Source organism: Ceratotherium simum, chromosome 12 (genome assembly GCF_057802395.1).
Source record: "Ceratotherium simum simum isolate JZ-2026a chromosome 12, ASM5780239v1, whole genome shotgun sequence".
Taxonomy (NCBI): Eukaryota; Metazoa; Chordata; class Mammalia; order Perissodactyla; family Rhinocerotidae; genus Ceratotherium; species Ceratotherium simum.
The window spans coordinates 42,155,016-42,174,439 of NC_141911.1; the positions used below are offsets into that span (position 1 = coordinate 42,155,016).

Here is a 19,424-nt window from a genome sequence, read left to right on the forward strand (position 1 = left end):
TTTAGCTGGAAACACTCTCGCAAACACACCCATAAGTAATGTTTAGCCAAATATCTGGGCAGCCTGTGATCTAGTCAAATTGATACATAAAATTAACTGTCACAGATGGGGAGTCAGTGCCTCCATGTAAATGATGTGGAAAGAGGAGCCAGAGGGAAGCCAAGGATGATATCACAATAATGATGACTATATTTAAATTTTTTTTTTTTTTTCTGAGGAAGATTCGACCTCAGCTAACATCCATTGCCAATCTTCCTGTTTTTTTCTTTTTTATGTGGGCCACCAGAACAGCATAGTCGCTAATGGACGAGTGGTGTAGGTCCGCACCCAGGATCTGAACCCAGGCCGCTGAAGCGGAGTGCGCTGAACTTAACCACTAGGCTACTAGGGCTGGCCCAATATATTTAAAATTTTTATTTAAAAATAGAAATTTTTATGAATTGGAGAATTCAATGGTATGTATTGCCCTAAACAAAAATAGATGCTAATCAGAACAAGGAAGATTAGTGACAAAGAGGTCCCTTAGTGGTAGGGGCTGCTTCTTAGGAAAAAAATCAGCCAAAATGACTTATTGCATAGCTGAAGCATATAGTATTGAGTAGAAGTTCTCAGACTTAGTGTGGTCAGAAGCACTTGGGTCACGTGTCAGCATTTCAATTTAGAGTGCCTTCTTCCCAATGGTTCTGATTGACTTGATGGCACCCAAGGACCTGCATTTTAATTCTCTAGATCATTCCATCAGAGGTGATCTGAAGGTCACACTTTAAGAACATCTACTACCTAGAGTAGTCAAATTCATAGAGACAGAAAGTAGCATGATGGTTATTTAAAGTAGCCAGGAGCTGTGGGAGGGAAGAATGGGGAGTTCATGTTTAAAGGGTATAAAATTTCAGTTTGGGAAGATGAAAAAGTTCTGGAGATGGATGGTGGCGATGACTGCACAATGACGTGAATGTACTTAATGCCACTGAACTATATGGTTAAGAATGGTTAAAATGGCAAACTTTATGCTATGTATATCCTATTACAATAAAAAGAAAAGCAAGAATTTCTAATGCAGGCAGTGGCTGTTCATTAAAAATATTAGTGTCTCTGCTTTCTTACTAAATATTAATAAGGAAAATAGATATCTCCAGCTTAAAATGTCATAATTTGTGTTCAATTATGGATTAATATTGTATGGTAGTTCATCATTGCTTTATGACAGAGAAAAAATAAGGGGCTAAATAAAAAGATTTATGACATAAATTTTGCTTTATTAAGAGAAAATAGATTTCTTGTATATCCATAGTCTGGCCAAATTAATGGAAATATTAGAGCTAGTCACTCAGTCTGCCTTCTTACGATAGCTTCTCTACCTGCTTCTCTAAAAGGTATTCATCAGGTTTTGCCTTATCTTGTTTTTGCAACAAAAATGTATAGTGATACTCATGCTCTTTTCAGGATAGGGTGTGGGCCAATGTGGGGAAGAGCCTGAACTGCGTTATTGCTATGGTGGATAAACTGATTGAAAGAGATGGTGGCAGTGGAGGCGGCGGCAGCAGCAGCAAAAATGGAGAAAAGGACCCTTCTTTAGTGGACTCCATCATAACTCATCCAAGGGGTAAGGAATCATTTTTTTTCCCAGTCATTGACTGAGTAAACAAAATGAGAAAGTCATGATAAAATGAGATAGAAAAGAGGAGTCAATAGTGCCTTTGATGAAAGTGCTGATAGCATGCTTTTCCACTGCTCGGGCTTGGGTGATGGAAGGCTATTTATCAAATTGCTTCTCAGTTGTTTTCAGAACTGCTTGCAATGCTCATTTTTTTTTTTCTTTTGCTACATAAAAACCTTCTTGAGAGAAGAATAGTGTTTTCTTTTAAAGAGTCTGACATAGTTTAATCTACTTCTACACATTTCTCCAAAATTTTATTAGGAAGAAAAACGAGCATCTGCTGTTAAAACTCTTAGAAAATTTGAGGGTTATCAGGACACAGTACCTCATCATAATTCCTGAAAAGAATGCAAGATGATAAAATGCTTTTTCCTTATTCTGAGGAATATTTTTATGAATTATCTCAAAAAAATAGAAGAAGGTTTTATTCCATTTAAGAAGAATATGTTTGTGCATTATTCCAAAGACCTATTAGTAAGTCTGGATTTTCATGAATAGATCTATACACACACATGCGTATATATGCATACACATGTGAGTGTGTATGTGTGTGTCTTTAGATAGACAGACAGGTATATGGACAAATAACTTTCAAATGTATAGCATATTACAAGGTTGACTAGCAAACATGATAATCAAAATTTTAACAACGGTTGTGCCTATAAATGGCTTTAAAAAAATTTTTTTGTTGTTAATTTGATTAATTTCGACAATAAAAACCAAGACAAATATCTGCATTTCTTTATGGTAGTAAGAACTGCTATTAGAGTTGTCCCAGCTCTTTTGCTAGATATTTTAAGTATTTGGAGAGAATAAACAGTGTTGCCCTACCCTCTTCTTCTGAAATCTGTTTTTCGTTTCACTTTAAGAAAATAAGTCTTAAGAAAATATGGACACTTATGAAACTAAATTTGTTTTCCTGATTTTTCATTACTCACATTTTCATCAGGAGTTTAATTATGCAAAACATCAATCTTTCATCACTTGATTAACAGTAGAACCATTTCTAAATCATATTTGTAAACCATGACATTCTAAAGTGTTTTTATTGTAGATGGTCCTCATGCTCTGTGGAACGTAGCTGGAAAGTTTACACTAATGTTCTCTATGTTCATACCTACTTGGTCTAATTGTATATGAGGATTTTCTTTTTTAATAATATCAGTTTAGGGCCGGCCCCGTGGCTTAGCGGTTGAGTGCTCGCGCTCCGCTGCTGGCGGCCCGGGTTCGGATCCCGGGCGCACACCAACACACCCCTTCTCCGGCTATGCTGAGGCCGCGTCCCACATACAGCAACTAGAAGGATGTGCAGCTGTGACATACAACTATCTACTGGGGCTTTGGGGGGAAAAAAATAAATAAATAAAATCTTTAAAAAAAATAATAATAATAATATCAGTTTATTAGGTAATGAATCTAGTCCAGTTCCATAACTTTAAATGAATCAAAATGAAAGCTTGTCATAACTTATGTCATAAAGAAATAGTATACTTCAATTTTTTTAATTGAACACTTATCGACTATCAACTGTGAGCCAGACACTATGCTGTGCTCTGGAAAATGAGTTAAGGGAGCAGAATCCATTTTAGTGACTTATTCTGTCCATTGATGGTTTTCAAGGCATAATATTTTTTAGCAGAAATAAGATAAGGGATACTGGATTTGGCTAAATTTTTTGCTTTGATGTTCCTAAAAACTTCTCATTGACGAGAATGGAATTCCAAAATATTTGAAATTATACATTTTATTCATATCTCGTGTTTTATCAGAAGATTGTATTTATGTGATCAAAATTACTTTAAAAAGTAAAAGTATTTGGTAGATGAGTCATCTGTAAAATTAGATGAATTGCTTTCATTTAAATGTGACACATTTTTTGGATATAGTCTGAAACCAGATAGAAATTGCTGCCAATGTAGAATTCACAACCAGATTGAATTAGAGTCAGATTACAACATAGTGCCCTCTAACGATTTTATTACTTTTACTTTGTTATCCATCTTTATTTCATCCATTCTTTTTTGTGTTATAAACATTTTTAGGAGATAAGACACTATTTAAATGTGTAAAATAAAATACATACTTCGGTCTGAAAATTATTTAATTTAACATTGCCAAAAAATTTAAAGTTGAACTTTTGTTGACATTTAAAGTGTTTAGACAATTGTATATATAGTGCATGTTTTGGAGAGGACATTGGTACGTAAAAGAGGATGCTTAACGTATATAAATAGATGTTTTACAAATGAATGTGTGCTTAAGTATACTTAAAATATGTTATGGATGTTAGATGTTGGAGTGGAATTGATTAGCTCAATTACTTAATAAAAATTTACTTTTATTTAACAAAATATTGATACTTATTTTTACTTAATAAAAATAATAATATTTTATTTTTATTATTATTTTTATTAAAGTCTTCTGAAGTTGATAAAAAAGCACTTTTAGTTTCTACCCTGATTTTTGTCACATAAAGCAATGCAGTAGAGAAATTAACAGTGGCTTTTTGAACTAATATAAAGCAAATGAATAACCTGAAGTCATGTATTTACCTATACTATCTCCGGAACTATTTTTGATGAAGCTATTTGAGATATACATTCATCGATGATATGTACTCCAATTTACTTGTATTTTTTAATTTTATTGGAAAAAATAGTAATTTAGAAAATTTGTGAAGAAAAACAAATGGGATTATGTATGATTTTTATTTTCTTATTTCAATTAGACATAGACATTTTAAACATATCCTGTGTTTATACACACGCACGCACACACACACACACTAACCAGACTGGAGTACACATTATAAATATAGATGTAGTTCTTGATATCCTGCATATCATTGTATTATGAATATTTGCTGATAATTATTCTCTGGAAATGAGATTATAATGACTGTAAACTAATTCATCAAAAAAGAAACCACTTTTTTAGATATTTAATTATTATAGTAATGCTGCAATTAACACAAAAACATCTTTGAACGTCTGTCTTTAACTACATCTCAGATATTTTCTACTAAATTAGATTGCTAGAGGTGGAATTATTTTATAAGGAAGAGTTATCCCTTCTCTCCCATGTATTTATGTATACAATTATTTGTTTATATCAGTGTGGACTCATGAATACTTATTTTATTCTTTGGTTTATAATCCAATACTATTATTGTTTATTTGAGGCTCAAATTGTTCTAGAGGTAGCCATTGGGAGCTCTTTCAGATTGGTTTCAGTGGCCTTTTGACAGGTTTCCCTGCCACAGGCTATTTACAACCCCTTTCTTTCTTTCTTTCTTTCTTTTGCTCACTCACTCACCCTCTGGCACCATGAGGCACTTTAGGCTTATCTCTATTTTCCTTGCCCCAGGCCTAGGTTCACCCACTTCCAAGGAATGCTAGTTTCTTTTATTGGCAATAGCATTTAGAAACCAACATTGGAGTGGGTAGGAACATTTTGATGGTTCTTTTTAATGATAGATATTCTCACCAGCAGTATCTACAAGCACCCTTTTAACTAGTCTTCCCAGCCTTAAATATTTTCACTGCTTTCATGCCACATTGGATGAAAAATTGTAATTTCTGGTTATTTGTGAGGCTTGACATTATATAACTTAATACTATATTTTAAAATATTATTTTTGATGATAAAATCCATTTCTTCAATAGCCCCAAATTTATGGGCTAGATTATTCAATAGCCCGTAGCTAGGGGGTGGGAGGGGAGCCATTTCATTCTTTTCTTTTTAAAATTAATAAATGAAGTGATTCAGTGAACGATCTGAGTAATCTAGAACTTGTTGAAAGGTATGATGTGATAACTACTGGTAGGCATGTTACCACATCATTTAGTAGTGACTCTTTTCCTCCTGTTGTATCAATTTTGTTTTATTTTCTTCTTTATATATTAACTTCTGCAAATAATTTTAATCAATTTCTGGAATTTTTATTCTGTTCATATGGTTTTGGCTATTGTGTTTTGTATTGGGATACATTTTGAAATCTCATACGGTAAGTCAATCCTATGACAGTCAGTTTTTCTTTCTTGATCACCATCTTTTATTTGTACATTTTAGCTGTAATTTGTGTTTGTTTTGCTGGTATATATATAACATGGTTAAACAGATGGTCTTCTGAATTTTCGCTATCATTATCCATTTTTTTATGTTTCTCCATAACCTGCAGATATTTTTCATTTAAAGTTGCAGATTTTCTTTTTACAATGTATTAATTTAATGATGTTTTAAATCTGTAGTTTTGAAGGTTTTTTGTTTGTTTTAGATCCAGGATTTTACAATATATCTTACTCATTTATGAATTTCCTTTCAAGATTAATACAAATAGTGTTGAGAGAAGTAAAACTTTTTCTTCTCTTCTGAACAAATATAATAGAATAACTACTCCAAACTTTCATAGCTTATCTATATTTATATATTTCCCTACTGAACAAGATTGTCTTTTTATTTTCCATACACTAAAACATACTTATAAGCATCCACTGTATGCGTAGTACCACATGCCTTAAATTTCATAATAAATTGAAGACTCAAGGATAAAATCAGTGAATATTAGAATCTTAGATTTTGATGTGCCCTTAAAGATTGTGTAATTAAACCTCCTAAATTATGTTAAGAAGCTTACCTGCAATATCTCTGCCCATTTTCACCTAGCCTATGATCCACATCTCCACTTATACAAAACCATTTGCATTTTATAGAGTGGCATGTTCCAGATGTTGGTCTACATATGTTTCCTTTAATTTTACCCACGGGCGTAGATCTAATCCTTTGCAAAAAATAAACAAATTTACCCTCCTTTTTCCACATTCTAGCTTAACATATCTGAAAGCAACCATCCTGTCCTATTTGAATTGCCACTTTTTTGGTCATTTTTCAAAGGAATAGCATCAATACACAGAGAAACACAGGAGGACCACCTCCCTACTTTTAGATACTATTCTGTTAATGATATCTAAGTTCACATCAGCTACTGTGACAGCCACATTTTACTCCTAACTCCATTGATATTCATAAACCTTGCTAAATTTGACCTATTGTTCAGGCTTCTCAAGATTCAAATAATATTTAAGTGCCACTATGTGCTAGACATTGTGAAATACTAGAGGCATGAGGAGATTAAGATACGTCTCTCTTAATTCTACTGAGGAGATTGATGTCTAAACCCATGACTGCAGTGTAATACACTTTTGAGTACACTCTAATAAATACCTGTTTCTTTCATCCATCATATCTACCGTCCTACTCAGGTTTATTTTATAAACATTCCTGTCCATTCACAGAAGTGCTAGATAAAAATGATGGGAAAATAGAGGTAAATACAGATCCTTGAGATACATCACTAAAAAGAATTGTATGCATTGAAATACTTGTTAATCACTACTCTGGGGACATTTGTTCAACCAGCCATATATTCACCCATTCATGTTTTGCATGGCTTGTATTTCTCTCTTTCACAAGAGTACCATGAAGTGCTCTGTGAAAGACCAAATACCCTATGTCATTGAGTACTTTTTCTTAATCTATCCAGCTATAAGTCCTGTCAGAAAGGAGATGAAGTTCCTGTGACATAATTTTCCTTAATGAATCCATGCTGGCTTTAAGTCATCACTGCTCCCTCATACAAAGAATGTAGATATCCATGCAGATCACAGAATTAGTTCACTTACCGCTGGTAAGAGTTTCTCCTTCCTTCATGTTCATGTCCCTTGCTGCTTCATAATTCCCTTTTAACTTGTAAGGCACATTCTGCATTTCCTTATGGGATTTAAGAATTCACTTTTTTCCCCACATCTTTTACTTTATCTCTGGCTGTCTCCAGTTAACACAATTGTCTGGTAACCACAAAGAATTTACTGGTAATTTATCACCAATTATCAATGATTCCTAATGCCAAAGATTAGTCATCAGAAAACTGCAGACCAACCTCCAAATAGGGCCAAATCCAATGTTTTAGCAAATCATCTTTTTTTTTTTTTAGCAAATGTCTTTCCCATCTTTTATCTTTGGTTGGCCAGAGTAGCTATCTACCTAATAAACTTGAAATAATTAGGGACTAGAACAATTAATTAACACAAGTATATATAAAATAGTTCATGGCATTAAGGCTTATGGAAGAGACACACTAAATTTGTGTTACTTGGAAGACAAAAAGGAAAATCCTTTTATTCATTCAATTGATATTTATTGAGCACCTACCCTGTGCCAGGCACTGTATCCAGGGACACATTCAGTCATCTCCTTGTTCTTGCAGTCTGGTGGGTGAGCAAGTTGACTTTGAAAGGAGCTACACAGTTAGAGATTTTCCAAAGACAGTGTCTACGAGATGAAGAACTTAGAAGAGGAAGTATACATTTGGTAGCCATCAGCAGATAGAAGAAACTGGATAAAAAGGAAAGTGAAAGGGGGCCAGCCCAGTGGCATAGTGGTTAAGTTTGCATGCTCTACTCCGGCAGCCTGGGGTTCGCAGGTTTGGATCCTGGGTGCAGACCTACACACCACTCATCAAGCCATGCTGTGGGCATCCCCATACAAGACAGAGGAAGATTGGCAAAAGATGTTAGGTCAGGGACAATCTTCCTCACCAAAAGAAAAGAAAAGAAAGCTAATGTTGTTTCCCTTAAAAATTGTGCAGTGATGGGGCTGGCCTGGTGGCATAGTGGTTAAGTTCTTGTGCTCTGCTTTGGTGGCCTGGGGTTTGCAGGTTGGATCCCAGGCACGGACCTATGCACTGCTCATCAAGCCATGCTGTGGCAGGCATCCCACATATAAAGTAGAGGAGGATGGGCATATATGTTAGCCCAGGGCCAATCTTCCTCAGCACAAAGAGGAGAGTTGGCAACAGATGTTAGCTCAGGGCTAATCTTCCTCAGCAAAAAAGAAAAAGAAATGTGCAGTGAATTACAATATAATGAAACAACACTTGACTCAGAGCCATGATACTTGGCAAGTCTACAATTTACTTACTTGGCTACATGACCTTTGGCAGATCACTCAAATTCTCTGGACCTCACTTTGTTGGTAAAATAATGATCATCTGCAAAATTTTAAGATCCTTCCAATTCTAAAATTTTAGGATAACAAAGTGCTACATTATTTCAAGTGATTTTTTTTCTTGCCTTACAGACCTTCAGCATATTTTACTTGAGCACCTACTATGTGTCAGGCACTGTTCTAGACACCAGAGATACAACAATAAACCAAACAGACAAAACACCTGCCCTCCTGAAGTTTATATTCTTGTATCAGAGAGACATTAAAAAATAACATAAGGAATAAGGGCATTACAGAATATGTTTATGGTGACAAATACAGTGGAAAAAATATAGAGCAAAGTAAGAGGGTTTTGGACCATTGTTAGAGGGCAGGGATTGAAGTTCGGTGGAGTAGTCACTGTAAGCTTCATTGAGAAGTTGATGTTTGAGCAAAGACACAAGGAGGTAAGGAGGTGAACCATGTGGGGGAAGGATATATCGGGCATAGAAAATGGCTAGTGCAAAAGACTTGAGGCAGAAGTGTGCCTGCCACGATCAGGAAACAGCAAGGAAGCTTTTTGGTTTGGTTCGAATAGAGAAAGTGGAGGAGAGAGAAGAGAAGATAAAGTTAAAGAGGTAATTTGAGGGAAGGATCATGTAGGTCCTTTGTATTGACTTTGGCTTTTACTCTTAGAAAAAAAGAGAAGCAATTAGAGGGTTTTGAGCAGGAGATTAAGCTGATTTGATTTAGATTTTAATACCTAGGATGTTATGTTGAGATTAGACTGTAGATGGAAAGGGTGGAACCAAGTATAGACCAGTTGAAAAGTTAATGTAATTATCTAGGTGAGACTTGATGGTGGCTTGCACTAAGGTGGCAGTGGAGATGATGAAAAGTAGTTGGACTCTGCACTTATTTTAAAGGTAATGACAACAGAGTTTTCTAATGGTCTGGATGGAAGAGTGAGAAAAAAGGAGTCAAGAATGATCAACAATTTTTGGCCTGAGTAACAGGAGGGATGGGATGGCCATGTACTGGTTGGGGAAAGACTCTGGATAGAACAGGTTTTGTGGTCAGGAATCGGAGCTCATTTCGAACATGTTAAGTTTACATGGAAATATCATGTATGCACTTTAGATATAAGAATCTGGAATTCAGGAGAGAGGTTGTCAAAATTGACTTTAGTGGAGCCATTTAAAAATGGAGTCAGAGCTGCCTTTTCAGAGAAACTGCCTTGCTGTCTTGAACCTTGGACAGGGCCAAACCTTTGGACTGGGTCAAAGCAGCAATTGTTTTACAACCAATTGTTTGAGAAGTCAGCAGGAGAACAGACATCTTGATCACAAAGACTGATGACTGTGGACTTTCTGAAGATAGAATCAATAGGCAATCCACGTTTAGCCAAGACTAGCTTCTGCCTCCAACACCAATTAAAATTCTTTGTCATACAAACCTCTTTGCCTTTAAAAACCTCTGCCTTTCACTCTAGCAGGACACTAATTGGGTTACTACCTGAATGTGTGCTCCCTGAGTTGTAATTCTTTGGTCCCAAATAAACATTTTGCCTCTTGAACTGGTTTCTGATTTTTATAGGTTGACAAGGTTCAGGTTAAAGATATAAATTTGGAAATTGTCAACATATAGATAGTACTTAAAGCTATAAAACTAAATAATTTCAACAAACGATTGAGTGTTCAGAGAAAAGGGAAATGATCTACAGATTACAGCTGGGGACATCTCAATGTAATAGGTCCAAAAGAAGGAAAGGAACCAGCAACAAAGTTGAATAAGGAACAGCCAGTAAAGTAGGAGGATACCAAGAGAGTATGATAGCCTGAAATCAAGGGTTAGAAAGTATTCCATGAGGGTGTGATCTATGAGCCTACTGCTGCTGACATGTCAAGTGCAATGAGGACTGAGAAGTGACTGTGTGGAAGTCACGGCTGACACTGGCTAGAGTCGCTTCACTAGAGTGGGTAGGGATTGAGACCCAAGTGGAGTGGGTTAAGAGAAAGAGGAAGAAAAAGAGCTAGAGACAGTACCTATAGACAGCTCTTTTGAGGACTTTCACTGTGAAAGGAAGCACAGATATAGGGTGGAAGTAGGGTCAAGAGAGGGTTATTTTTTAAAAATGGGAGATCATAGCGGGATTGTGTGCTAATAGGAATGATCCCGTAACAAAGGAAATATTGTAGGAGGGAGAAGAGAGAATTACTTGAGTGATAACACTTAAGTAGGTGAGAGGAGATGAGATCTAGCGTATAGAGAGAGGAACTGGTCTTAGCTAGAGAACAAACAGCTCATCTTCAGAAACAGGAGAGAAGGAAGAGCATAAGAAACAAATGCTGGCAGGCAGGCAGACATTGGGTAATATGTAGGAATTACTTTATGATTGTTTCAGTTTTTTTAAGATAGTAGCTAACTTTTTGGGTTGCTTAATATGTGCTAAAAACTTTTTAAAATATTGCCTGTATTACTTAATTCTTGCAACACTCATTGGAATAATTCTACACATTTAATGGATGTAGAAGAAGAGATATGAAGTTCCCTTTGCACTGTCATGCCTAGTCCAGTGGCAGAGGCTGGATTCCGACCCTGGCGGTCTGAGTTGAGAGCCTGGCTTCTTAACCACTATGCTGCACAGCTTCTGTTCCTTTCAGGAAAAGGCATCTCTAATCTTACTCTGTACAGATAATTTTTTGCTATCACCCTTTTAACAAAATGTTTAGTTTTATCAGACACAAATGAGTGATAATATGAGATAACTTAAAAATCAATTTTGTAGGTATCTTTTAAAAGTTTACTATGGAATTGTACATTATGCAGAAATTAAGAATTGCCATGTATTCATAATTACAGTGGAAAAATTACTTAACTTTCTCATAAATCTGATGATGCTCACACCCAAAGAGAAACTGGGAGAGGCAGAGAAAAGAGATTTGTATCTCCCACCTGGGAACTTGGGGCATATGATTATTGAATGGAGTGGCCTGAGAAATGGTACTGTTTACATTATGTTTGGTGACTTGCCTACTTACTTCTTATAAATTAAATCTATTTACATGATACTTTGTTGTATTTGTAGAAATATTTTTTAAAAAGTGGTGCATTGCAGGGGCTGGCCCCGTGGCACAGTGGTTAAGTTCATGCGCTCCACTTCTGTGGCCTGGGGTTCACGGGTTTGGATCCTGGGCGCGGACCTACACACCAATCATCAGGCCATGCTGTGGGAGCATCCCATGTACAAAATAGAGGAAGATTGGCAGCAGATGTTAGCTCAGGGCCCATCTTCCTCGCCCAAAAAAAAAAAAGGTGCACTGTATTCCACTGCCCTTGAACTTTACTTAGAAAACTACTACATTCATCTAGGTCACTTCGGGATGCAAATGTATCTCCTCTTCCCTGCCCTGGACACTTGTGCCCTAATTAGGCTTCAGTCCACTCAGTATCCACTACCTCTGTCTTCTCGATCTCAGATACTGGACAAAATTTAAATGACAAGTGCTCTCTGATGCAGATGTGTTGGTGACTTCAGGTTGCTCAGTGACCTGTGACCTATGCAGCTTATTCTTAAATGCTTAAATGCTCAGCATATTTGTAGGCCAGAGTCCTGATGTTACAGTTTTTTTAAGGCCGAAAGGCAAAATAAACCCAATGAATGTGAGTGTGTGACCCCTCCTAGCCCAGCATAACCCCCAATTCAAAACTTTGTGTTACAATAAATACAGAGCTTGTTTGATTAATGAATTTAGTTCCTGGAAACCGTCTTAGCAGAATTTACTTAGGGCTTTCAACTTTGTGCTACGAAATGAGAAGTTTAACCAGGATATCAGTTGATGCATTTCCTTTGCTATTTTTCTAAGAGCAAGACTGGGAAGTTTTATGATACTGTGTTCTCAGGCTGGCAGGATTTAAACAAACAAGGTTTCCTTGACATGAGAAAAGGTTGCCTTTGTTCTTCTCATAGCAGTTTGTCTCGAGTTGAGCAGTACACTCATTTCTAATACCTCTAGAAGATGCCAAGATCACTCACTTTCCTTGGATCACAATTCAGTGCACAGTACAATGATTACATTTTAAGACACCTGTTTGTCCTTTGTGTGAATACCCTTGGGGCCTTTAAGACTGCTCTGAGGTAGAGGCAAAGGAAGGTACAGCGTTCATGTGCGACTTCCCTCCCAGGGTTACCATAAACCTGTTTGCATTTGCCTGATACCTATTATTTCTAGATTTAGCCTTGCTTCTTAGCTTTTGGCTCTGCTCACACATACTCTGTACCTTCCTGTTTCTCTCCCCACCCCTTCTTACCCCATTCCCTATCCCTACTATGATGACTGCCCACCAAGTTCTTCATTGGTTTTTCCCATGGCTTGAGGCTCGACATTTACTTCCACTTTCTTCCTGCCTTTTCCAAGTCCTTGAGTCATCTCAGCCCTGTCCCACCTCCCTTCCAGTCCCCTTTACAGCCCCCTCCAGTCAGTTTATGGCATGTCTGTGGGACTTCGCCTCATCAAACCAGGCACCCCTCCCAGACTCTATTCCTACAAAGCCTTGCTTTATGGGTATTCACTACCTGTGGGTCAAGCAGCTTCCCTGAACTCCCTTTACATAGGACTTCCTTCAGGTAGTCAGTAAAGACACAACCATGAATGAATAGGATCTTCTCACCAGAGATGAACTCTTTTGCTGCTTAACTCTTAAGTCTCCTAAATGTGTTTTGTCACTGTCCCAACTTTTATAGCAGTTATCATATCCCCTTATATTGTAGATACTACTTTACACCTCCTACTCCTTTCTGTATTTTAAACTCCTTGAGGATAGGGGCCATGAGTTATCACCCATAGGACCTCACATCTGAGAGGTTCTATTTGTCTAGTGAATGAGTGTATTTCTCATGATGGCATTGCAAAAAGGGGGAAAAGGAAGACAGGTTAGCATTTGTTTAAGTAATATAAATACAGTTTGATTTTTTGATTCTTGGACTAGAGCCAAGAGATGGATAATAAAGACGGGCAGGGGGTTAGGAAGGCTCACAGGACATTCTGAGTGGCCCGGGAGGACATTCTAGGCAGCCATGCCTCAGCAGGGGCTTTTCTTTTCCTGATTACTCATCTCTTGTCCGATGAGCCTAGTTTCTGTGCCCCACATCCCTGGTTTATGTCCAGATATTTGGAGGCTCCTGTGAGCAGGAGTCTAGGGTCTATGACCAAAGTTGGCCATGTGTATTCTACTCATACAAAGAAGTTTGTCTATAAAGTATCTGGAGAAGAAGCCTTATCATTAATTGACCTCTCCAAGTTCTCATTGTAAAATTGTGCCCGAAAGACCAGGCCTTTACTCAGAGGGCACTTAGGTAGCATATCTGGGTTGATGTAGGACACAGGCCCTTCAAAAGCAGCACGGACTCTGAGCAGGGATACCAAAATCCCCCACGTGCCACCCGCAACCACGAACCCATTGCCGGTTCTGTGCTCCCTGAAGTTTGGGCATAGGATAAAAGACCCTGTTGGCTGTGGGCTTGGTCTCTGTTCTTCTCAAAACCTTGGGAATTTTATCACCTTCCTTAAAGGCCATTCTAATTGCTGGGCTTCACAGTTCTTCATCTCAACTTAGGGGAATCCTAAGAGCTGGGCTCATTTCTTCTCTTATCTCTTTGCATAGAGTTTAATGGGCATGCAAATCTTTTAGCTTTCTTTTTTTCTTATGTCTGAAAAGTTGTGATAACAAAAAATAACAATGACTACAGGCTTGCGTGAAGTTAATTATATTAAATGAGCAAAAGGCCCAAGCACCTGAGAAGAAAACGGCTCAGAAATGGGAAAGAAAGCATCAGGCTCTGCCACAGGTGGTTGCTATTTGGCCCTTTTATTTTTCTTCCGAGGAACGTAAGGGCCATTGAGCTCAGAGGACGTGAACATCCTGTACAGGAAATAGATGGCGTGTGGAGGAGGTGAGGGGGCCCTGGCGGGCGCGTTCTTTGAATCCTTCCGCGAGCGTCACTTGAATATGTTGTAGAAGCGAGTGAAGGGCTGGAAAACAGGCTGTGCTTGGATGGCTTCCAACACACTTCACAAAGCTCAGGAAAAGCTCAGCTAAGCCGCACGCATTTTATGTTTTCCTGAGGAAAGACTCTGCTTGTTGGTCTCAGGGCTAAGGAGTTGCAGCAAGTTTTTATAGAGACACTAAAACATTCTCTTCATATTTTCCTCTGACTCTGAAAACAGCCCGGGGGATAGAATCCACGATGTGGATGTGGGCACTTAAGTGCCTGCTGGGCCAGTTAGCTCCTGGCGAGGTGTTGGGGCAGTGACAACATTGTGGCGAGCCCTCAGCTACCCGGCTTCACTGGGTGTATCATGAGTGTGTGTGTGCGCGCGCACGTTTATATAAAATCTTAGTTGAAACTTAAAGAACCTGAGCTCAGAAGAGTGGATGTGTGCATTTCAGGATGTCTTTCGTTGACTAGATAGTGCAGAAAGAACATCCTCATCCCTACCAGAAAATGGCTTTATCCGGAGGAGAAAATAAACACCATGTAAATTGTGAAGTACAGAGAGACACCCAGGTGAGGGGGAGGTGACAGTGGTCTCAAGACTGTCAACAGCTGCAGGGTTTTTTTTTTCCCCAAAAAATATTTTTAAAGAGAAAACGAAAGCATTTGCTGTTCTTTTGTGAGAATGATTTGGAATGCTCATTGGAGCAAAAAGCCCATTTATGAACTGATTTTGGCCTTTGTGTGGCCTGTCATACCCCATTGTGTTTATTTCAGAACCTGCGATTTACACGGAGTGAATATTAACAGGGAACAAAACCTGTAGTCACGGCAATTTGCATTTGCCAGTGCAGATTTCCTTTATCTGCCGAACTTAAATTGTTTCTTTTCTAGAAAAAATGTAATTTTAGTTTTCTCACGTATGCTTTTCTGTAGTAAACTTGCTGCTATCTTTAAGAGATTCTCCTTGGCTCACAAACTGGTATTTTTCTCATTCATAATTAATGTTTTTTATATTGTCATTTTCCTTAAATTTTAGCCATAAAAAGTGTGTATAGGGTAGTAAATGGAGACACTGGAATATTGTTAGTATCAGACAAGTATCTAACAATACTCCTAGGTTTAGAATATCAGTGTCTTTTTTTCCCCCCAGGTTTTCAGTTTTATTCTAGTAGGACTAGAATTCAGACTATTTTCTTTTTTTTTTTGATCATCTGATTGCAATTTATGATTAAGAATAAACTGGTTGAATAAGTGTGAGGATAGGTTTAGAAGTGAGTGAAAAAATCATTGTGATGCTAATGAAGGAATCTACAAAGTTTCCTCTTTTAAAGACCTTTAGAAAAAACCAGCAGCTATGTTTAAATTTGAGCTGTCACTTAGTATCTTTAAAGGGAAAAAAGTGTACACTTAAGGTAATGTTCCATTTTCTAACTAGAAAGAGAAAATCACACTCTTGACCAAGTTATTGACCACTTGACACAGGACAGTATGATACAGGGTGCTTAAACAAATATATATACATTTGGGAACTATGCAAATGTATAAAAAAGTATAAATCAGTAACTTGAATAAGTGACAAAGTAGATCTGCTTCAGCCTGATGAAGCAGCGCCGCCTACTGTACACAAGCTTTATTTCATGTTTGAGAATTCTTGTGTGGAAACTGATCTCTGCAGACCTAAGCACAAAACAAAATCAGTTTGCAGTCTGTTATCTTTTAAGAGCTACATCCGGGTCAATTTATTGAAATATTTGTTTTCCTAGTGTGTGTAAGTATCAGTCTACACATTCATTTTGAGAACAATAAATAATTAAATAAGAGAGTGGGAAAGAATAAGAGATAAGAGAATGTAAATATGAAAAAAAAATAGGAATATAGAATATTCTTTCTTGGTGTCTATTGATGTGTCTTTTATTTTGAAAATAAGTCTGATATACCTCTATTTGCCCTTTGACACCTACTAATGACATAAAAATCGATAGTTAGCCAATGCTTGTTTAAATTGTACCATTGTTCATATTTCGTCCTAGGCTGCCCACAAGTGAGTCCTTTATTAAATGATTACAGATTTAATAGGCCTTCATTGAATTCCCCTTTCTCTAGTGTTTTTTATTCCTATCATAACACTTAATTCTACAATATTTTTAACTAACAACTCCTAATGTTCCTAATGTATTTTGCATTATAGCATCACGTAAGTACTTACACAGATTATTAATGAGTGCATCTTTTTATTAAGTTAGGGTCCTTAATTACCCTTTCAACCATTTTGGTTTATTTCATCTAGTCTATTACACCATAACATAAAATAAATAAGTGACAGAAAATATGATACAGTAGTGATTATGATTCTTTCTATTGTTTTCTGTAAATCTTCCAAGATCTTAACTGGGTATTGACCACTCACATCACTGACGATGAAGCTTACACTTTGGTGCTGAGAAGATTGTATCATTCTAGATCCTGATTCATAATTAATTTTTCAGCATGCACTTATTTCTATTAAATTGTATTTGTCATAGTACTGTTAATTTATTTATATATTAATAGAATGTCACACAGTTGGGAATTTATAATATTTAACATTTGTCAGGGCTTTGATTTCCAAATATACTGAGATAGAATATAACTTGTTTCTATATCATATGCCAAAGTCGTAATTATATAATTGAAACATGTTAGAAATCTCGACATACAAAAAGCGCAGATGGTTTCAATTTTGTATCCTTATTTGAAGAAAATCTATTTGAATTCCAAATATTGTCAAAAACTTGGTTTTCCCATATTTGTCTATAGTACCTTAAAATACTTTTGTTGTGTTTATTGTAACTTTACTCATTGAATTAAAGCTGATTGAATATCTGCTATATATCTGAACTATGCTAGGTTCTGGAGACTCAGTGATTAAAACATAAATTCCTTGCCCTCAGTGAGGTCCCTTTCTTGCAGAGCAAACAGTGTGTGGATAGTTCTAGAACACTAAAGGCAAGGAGCTGTGGGCACAAAAGGAAGTGAACTCAACCCAAACTTTAGTAAACAGGAAGGGAGTAGGAGGGAAATCAAGATGACTTTCTGGAAGGGAAAAATTCTGAACTGAGTCTGCAGAGAAGATAAAGTGTTTGTCATGAAGATAAGGAGAGAAAGGGTGCTCCAGGATTGGTGATAGGATTTGCAAAGACACTGAGATGAGAGATCAAGACAGGCTTTGGGAAATACGTGTTGTTCAGTTCACCTGGGACTCAAGACTGCAAGGGAAGAAGTTCTGAGAGATAAGACTGGACAGGTAGGCCAAGGTCAGATAACGGAGGATCTTTTATGCGTTTAGACGTTATTCTGAATGCTTTAGAGTTTTAAAAATATTTTAAGTAAGAAAGTGAGAGAATGAGTGATGGGGTGGGATTCAACCTGATTAGAAAGCTCCCTGTAGCCACACTGTTGAGAAAGGATTCGAATCGTGTACGACAGGGGGAAGGGGTATCAGCTAGGGAGTGGGATACAGAGTGATCCAAAGGAGAACAATAAATGATGATGGGAGAGGTCAAGGGGAAGATGAATGTTTGATGGGTTATATCAGTGGTAGAACTAGTTTAATGACCCAGTCAATGGTAAGACTACAGAAGATGTCCAGGAAAACTTCTGTTTCCAGCATGGGAAGAGTTTAGTGGTACCATCCACTAAGATACAGGCAGTGCACAGATTAGAGATGAGCAGAGAGGAGAAGAGTTCTACTGTAATTGTGTGAAGTATACCCAAGTGGAGAGATCCAGTGGGTGGCTGGTTACAGACATCTGGGGTTCAGAGGAGAGATCTGAATTGGAGATCTTTAAATCTAATCTTTGTGAATCCTTAATAATACATAAAACTTCACTGAAAAAAATAAATAAGTTGGTTCTATCCTCCAAGACTTTCCTTCACCTATCCCACTGTTCTTACACCCCTTCCTCCCCCAGAGGACTGGTATGAACAGTTGTATCCCCTCATCCTTACCCTGAAGGACTGCATGGGAGAAGTGGTGAACCGAGCCAAGCAGTCCCTGACATTCGTGCTCCTTCAGGAACTTGCGTACAGCTCACCCCAGTGTTTGATGCTGACTCTGAGAAGAGACATTGTCTTCAGCCAAGCGGTAGGTGCCTCTTGCTGTTGTGAGCACAGCACCGTGCTGGGTAGTTAAATACTATCCTTGGTGAGGATAGAGGTCTTCTTTTGGTAGTTTTATTTTTAAAGGAATCCTTTTCTTAAAGTTTTGGTACCCAGTTTTTCTTATTCGTAATAAATATGAGCTGAATGGAAACAGTTTATGAGACCTTAAGTATTTATTTCTGCAAAGAGGTGGCCGAGTCTCTGAAATGTACATTCTGTTTCACAGGGCAGAGAGTCTGTGAAGGAAAGGGTCACCCATCCTGTCATCATATTATGCCCTGGGGTCTCCGCACAGTACACAGTGGGAGGACAGGTGAGGCTGCCTTGCATTGCAGGTAGCCAGCTAGGACTGGTAAAAGGGGTTTGTTTGCAACCCGCTGTTTATACAGCTCCCCCAGGAATCCCAGGACAGAGCCTCACAGTGATCTCTTCTTTTGTTTATAAAACAGGTTTGCTGGGCAGTAAGGCTTGAATGGGAGGTGTGACAGGACCACCTCTTTTACCTACACCCAACCCTATCCCATGACAGGAAGGCGGGCCTCCATCATAGCAGCTGTGCTGGGGGCCTTCCTTCTTCCCTCCTGCCTCCACTCCCATGACTGAGTTTTATATGACAGACACGTGGAGGGAAAGAGACAGAAGCTT

The 19,424-nt window shown here is 37.7% G+C and overlaps 1 protein-coding gene across 1 annotated transcript in view; it reads left to right on the forward strand.

The window, feature by feature from the left end:
- INPP4B (inositol polyphosphate-4-phosphatase type II B) overlaps positions 1-19,424 on the forward strand; it is a 380,123-nt gene that overhangs the window by 275,823 nt on the left and 84,876 nt on the right. Inside the window, exons 16-17 of the mRNA XM_087437582.1 lie at positions 1,444-1,603; positions 18,590-18,762. Of these exons, the coding sequence (XP_087293708.1) occupies positions 1,444-1,603; positions 18,590-18,762 (333 nt within the window). The remainder of the gene's footprint in view (positions 1-1,443; positions 1,604-18,589; positions 18,763-19,424) is intronic.